The 5,817-nt window shown below is 45.7% G+C and overlaps 2 protein-coding genes across 2 annotated transcripts; both read left to right on the forward strand.

Annotated features, from left to right (window-relative positions):
• Positions 1-684: 684 nt before the first annotated feature.
• LOC113160375 (histone H2B 1/2-like) lies at positions 685-1,158 on the forward strand. The gene has a single exon (XM_026357597.1). It carries the CDS (start codon positions 723-725, stop codon positions 1,092-1,094), a length of 372 nt encoding a protein of 123 aa, XP_026213382.1. The 5' UTR covers positions 685-722; the 3' UTR covers positions 1,095-1,158.
• A 926-nt stretch (positions 1,159-2,084) lies between these two features.
• Positions 2,085-3,426, forward strand: LOC113160998 (histone H1-like). The gene has a single exon (XM_026358469.1). It carries the CDS (start codon positions 2,815-2,817, stop codon positions 3,424-3,426), a length of 612 nt encoding a protein of 203 aa, XP_026214254.1. The 5' UTR covers positions 2,085-2,814.
• The last annotated feature ends 2,391 nt before the right edge of the window (positions 3,427-5,817 follow it).

Consider the following 5,817-nt stretch of genomic DNA (forward strand, 5'->3'; position numbering starts at 1 on the left):
CCGACACAGGAATTGATCAACAGCACTTTAATTGCTCCACTTCAACACACAACACTTCCTCTGAACCCACAACACAGCAGTAGTATATTCATCATCAGTTCATGTCAAAAGAACAAGAACTTTAACATTAAGATCTGTTAAAAAGTTTCAAGGATCAAACAAAAACTTCATAAACATAATAAATGTACAAAAACAGCAACAGGAAGAAAATGGACTAAACGTTTTTTCTTAGAAACTGAAGTGACTACTAAATAAAAACTCTTCAATCCTCTGGACCTCCAAGCTGTCTGTTAAAACCTCAGACATTTAATCATATGACAAATGGAGCAGGGAAACCATCTAAACCAAAATCCACATCATATAAACTGGTTTTAGTTCTTTTAATATTTTCTTTTAGAATCGTCGCACAAGCTCTTGTCTAATGTCAAATATTTGCTTTGCTTTACAGATCAAATGAGTGTGAATATAAAAGACTTGTTTTTCAAATCAACTTAAACATGAATCAACTCAATGGAATTAATCAATTAATTAAATTTGAGAAACTTTTTATTTATTTACTTCTCATTGAACTGTGGTGTCTGTCTGGCGCATGCTCAGTCGCATGCTGTGCACAGCCAATCGTGTGAGAGCGACAGCACAGTCGTATTTGCATGAAGCGACTATAAATCCACCGTCACGGCGTCACTGCCTTCATCCGTGGAAGAATCTACCGAGGAACCAAAATGCCTGATCCAGTGAAAGCACCGAAGAAGGGCTCCAAGAAAGCCGTCTCTAAGAGCGTCACCAAGAGCGGCAAGAAGAAGAGGAGGACCAGGAAGGAGAGCTACGCCATCTACGTGTACAAGGTCCTGAAGCAGGTCCACCCCGACACCGGCATCTCGTCCAAGGCCATGGGCATCATGAACTCGTTCGTCAGCGACATCTTCGAGCGGATCGCCGGGGAGGCCTCCCGCCTGGCGCACTACAACAAGCGCTCCACCATCACCTCCAGGGAGATCCAGACCGCGGTCCGCCTCCTGCTGCCCGGTGAGCTGGCCAAGCACGCCGTGTCCGAGGGAACCAAGGCCGTCACCAAGTACACCAGCTCCAAGTAAACTGCTGCTGCAGCTCCATCAACACAAAGGCTCTTTTCAGGGCCAAACACCTCATCTAACAACAAACGTTCCTTCACTGTCACCAACGCTCGTTAGGAAACAACAACACTCACTCTTCATCCTCTCCTTCTCTTTCTGTCTCATCTTCTTTAATCACTCATCCTAAATCCATCAATCATTACTGATGCTCACTGGAAACCACACATTTCATCCACATCTTCCACTCAAAGGCTCCAGCTTCATCGGCTTCAACACATTTTAACCACACACTCATTATGTTGCTTCTTACAACAGGTCAATTCTTCTATTGTCTCTGTGGCTGTTTGAGGTTTTCATTAACCGTCCTGGTTAAATATTAAAGTTTCAAAAACACGAATCTACATTTACTGTACAAAGACCCATCTAATTACAAATATAACATCAGTGTTATTAATTATCTTACCAGTAACAGCAACAATAATGAAATTATCTTTACTATTACAGTTTGATTTATGACCATCATACATCTGGTTTTATAATGATAATAAAATACCTTGTTGATCCCCTTGTATTGTGATTATGAGTTGGAACATCTCCACATGTTCTCCCTCAGTATTCTGCACATGATGGAGCTGTTTAATCATAATAATAATTATACTGTTGTTTTGCACATCTACAGATGTTGTTGTACATTTATTATAAAGTTCAAATGTAAATATTTGTATTGTTCTTGAAAGACTTGTTAAAAAGGAGATGGCCGCCCACCCTGAGCCTGGATCTGAGTGTTTCCTCTCCACTGATGCTGCTCAGAGGGGTTGTTTTTCTGTATAATTCTGTGTACAGTTATAGACGTTATAAGTTCTTAAACACTGTAAAGTCCCTTGAGATGACTTCTGTTGTGATTTGGTGCTATACAAATAAAACTGAAATGAAATTAAATAGTTTTAGGCCCATCAACATTTTATTGATTTCATATTAAATAGATGTATTTTTAAATGAGCAGTTCTTCTTAAATGACTCTACAGCCTCTTTAATTCTGCTGTCTGCAGGTTTCCATAAGTAAATCACTGACCGACTGAACTCCTTCACCGTGATGATACATTGATCTGTGTGACACTGTAACTTCTTATTTAGATCGTTAGATCTGAAAATATCAGTCATTCTACAAACAACGTGTTCCAGTTTATTCTTTATCTAGAACAACACTTTTCATTCCAACCTGTTTTCAGTCTGACTGAACTCCACCATGATCCTCATCAGTGTGTTTGCTGCGACCAGAACATCTTCACTTCACTACAACAGGATCATCAGCAGACGGTTGATTTGACTTTCAGTCCCCGAACAAACATGTGGAGCAGCGGAGGAACCGGTTCTGGTGGATTCTGGATCCGTTTGAAGTCCTTTGAGGAGAGAAATGAGCAGAGGAGCGCTCGTCAGGAGGCGGAACACGGGGACGTTTGGAGGCTTCACCGACAAAATGCAGCGAACTTCAGACTCGACACGAGCCGAATATGAAGACCCGCATGTCCGCTGTCAGCTCCGCTCACTTTCCGCCCTCGTGTCCGCTCCCACGGGGCTTTTTCTGGGTTTGATCGGTGCAGAGAAAACACAGAGTCCCGGTGTTCACAGCGCACCGAGGAGCCCCGGAGCGGCTGAGTCTCCACGGTCCTCATGCTGTGTTTAAGTGCCGCCTCCTGCTCCGGGATTCTCCACACTCCAAGTGAAACGACTCGCAGACAAAATGGCAGAAGAAGCTCCAGCTGCAGCTCCGGCCGCCGCTCCGGCCAAAGCCGCCAAGAAGAAGGCCACCAAGCCCAAGAAGACTGGTCCCAGCGTGGGCGAGCTGATCGTTAAGGCCGTGTCCGCGTCCAAGGAGCGGAGCGGCGTGTCTGCTTCCGCCCTCAAGAAGGCTCTGGCTGCCGGAGGCTACGACGTGGACAAGAACAGAGCCCGCGTCAAGACCGCCATCAAGAGCCTGGTGCTGAAGGGGACTCTGCTCCAGACCAAGGGCGTCGGAGCCTCCGGCTCCTTCAAGATCAACAAGAAGGCGGACACCAAGCCCAAGAAGCCGGCACGCAAACCCGCCGCCGCCGCCGCTCCTAAAGCCAAGAAGCCCGCCGCCAAGAAACCGGCCAAAGCCGCCGCCGCTAAGAAGACCAAAGCTGCGGCAGCGAAGAAGCCGGCAGCCGCCAGCAAGTCCCCGAAGAAGGTCAAGAAACCCGCAGCGGCCAAGAAACCCAAAGCCAAGACCCCCAAGAAGGCCGCCAAGAGCCCCAAGAAGGCCGCCAAGAGCCCCAAGAAGGCCGCCAAGAGCCCCAAGAAGGCTCCTGCTGCTGCTGCCAAGAAGAAGTGAGCAGCTCACAGCAAAGCTGCTCCACTCCAAAAGGCTCTTTTCAGAGCCACACACTCCTTCTCTAAAGACACACACCTCTCACTTCACCTCACCTCCTCTCATTTACTCCACCTCTCCTCCACCATTAACACACTTCACTCCACCTCCTCTCATTTACTCCACCTCTCCTCCACCATTAACACACTTTACTCCACCTCCTCTCATTTACTCCACCTCTCCTCCACCATTAACACACTTCACTCCACCTCCTCTCATTTACTCCACCTCTCCTCCACCATTAACACACTTCACTCCACCTCCTCTCATTTACTCCACCTCTCCTCCACCATTAACACACTTCACTCCACCTCCTCTCATTTACTCCACCTCTCCTCCACCATTAACACACTTTACTCCACCTCCTCTCATTTACTCCACCTCTCCTCCACCATTAACACACTTTACTCCTCATCTCTTACTCCTCTAAAATCCTCTTCCATCTTCTGCAGCTGCCGAGTTTTTCATACCTGCCGAGATCTGCATCCCCCACTCTAATCAGGGAGGAGGACGCAGATCTCGGCAACTCCGAGTTGCCAAATATTGCACCCCCTCCCTTATTAACTGTGACACACGTTATAACAAAATGCTGTCATTTGTCCATATTTTAGATAATTTTAAGTTGACAGTGAAAATTCACATACGCAAAAGTGTGAGTGGCTCAAATTATACCGAAGTTTGCAAATCTTGTCATTATTAGCAGATATTGTATTACATTAAACTTGCCTTGACAAAGTATGACACATTAATAACATTCATACATTCAACGAACCACAATGAAAACATTCATTAACCACAACACTACTAATCTGCTGTACCATTTTTAATAGGGCAAAGATGTGTAGTGTGCTTTGTTACCCTTTTGTGTATGTGAATTTTCACTGTCAGCTTAAAATAATCTAAAATATGGATAAAACGTGTTACAGTTAATAAGGGAGGGGGTGCAATATTTGGCAGCTCAGAGTTGCCGTTCATCGCCTCTTGCCTTTCCGACATTTACTGGAGCCTGTCGGTGCCCCCCGGATGCCTATCGGACCGGAGGAGCTGTACTACCGTCGTCGTCCTTGTTCTGATGGGCCCAGGCAACGTGGGGTCAATCTGGAGAACCTGCGGCCTCTCTGCCGGGCCCCCCGGACTACAAACACCTTGGCCTCACCAGCACCTGTCAGCTTCGGCCTGGTAAACGGCAGGTCTCTAACGAACAAAACTTTTATCCTTAAGGATTTCTTTTTCTATTTGGACTTTTTTTGTCTGACGGAGACGTGGCTGAATGTTGGTGAGTCCAGTTCTTTCTGAACTTTTACCACCGGACTGTGGTTATTTTAACTGTCCGCGCACGTCGGGTCGAGGCGGTGGGTTAGCCACCGTGTACAGATCTGTGTATAAATGGAGCCAACCAGCTCTATCCAACTCCTTCTCCAGCTTTGAACTGGACTTCTTTGAACTGGGTCACCTGCACCCTGTGTTGTGTGCTGTGATTTATCGTCCACCTAAATATAATAAGGACTTTATTAATGAATTTTCTGAACTGCTGGCTGAAATCATGCCAAAGTATGATCGAGTTCTTATTGTTGGAGATTTTGATGTTCACGTGTTCTGTCCAGACAAAACGATGTCGAAGGACTTTTTTAAGCCTTATTGACTCTTTTAATTTTCTTCAGCACGTTTCAAAACCCACTCAAGAACGTGGACACACACTTGACCTGGTTTTAACTTACGGTCTGTCTGTTTCCAACTTGAGGATTTGTGATTCAGTGTTCTCTGATCACATGCCTGTTTTATTTGACATTAGTCTGTCCTGTAACATCTTGAAGCCGTGTCCGTATCATTAACCCTTCCACTGCTGCTCAGTTCTCAGCCTCCTTCAATCAAAACACCTCAGAGCCTGTGTGTTCTGATACAGATGAACTCAGCTCCTGGTTTCATTCCACCTTCCAAACAGTAATAGATGCTGTGGCTCCATTAAAACCCAGACAGCCTAAAACTAAATCTGAACCCTGGCTAAATCAAACAACTCGTGGTGTCAGACGTGAGTGCCGGAAAGCTGAGCGAAAGTGGAGGAAGGACAAGCTGCAAGTGTCTTTGCAAATTCTACTGCTGGCGTCGTTATCAGACTGTGGTAAAAGAGGCTAAAAGACAACACCTGTCTAATATCATCCTGTCGAACTGTCACAAGCCTCGTGTTCTGTTTAACACTATAGACGTTGTTCTTAATGCTCCAAAGACTGCCTGTGTAGAACCTTGTCTGGAGGCATGTGAAAACTTTCTTAGGTTCTTTGTAAATAAGGTGAACAATGTCAGGGCCCTCATATCACCACCTGCTTCTGACCCGTCAGTTTCTGTATTTTGTCCTGT

This window comes from Anabas testudineus, chromosome 10, assembly GCF_900324465.2.
Source record: "Anabas testudineus chromosome 10, fAnaTes1.2, whole genome shotgun sequence".
NCBI classification, from domain to species: domain Eukaryota; kingdom Metazoa; phylum Chordata; class Actinopteri; order Anabantiformes; family Anabantidae; genus Anabas; species Anabas testudineus.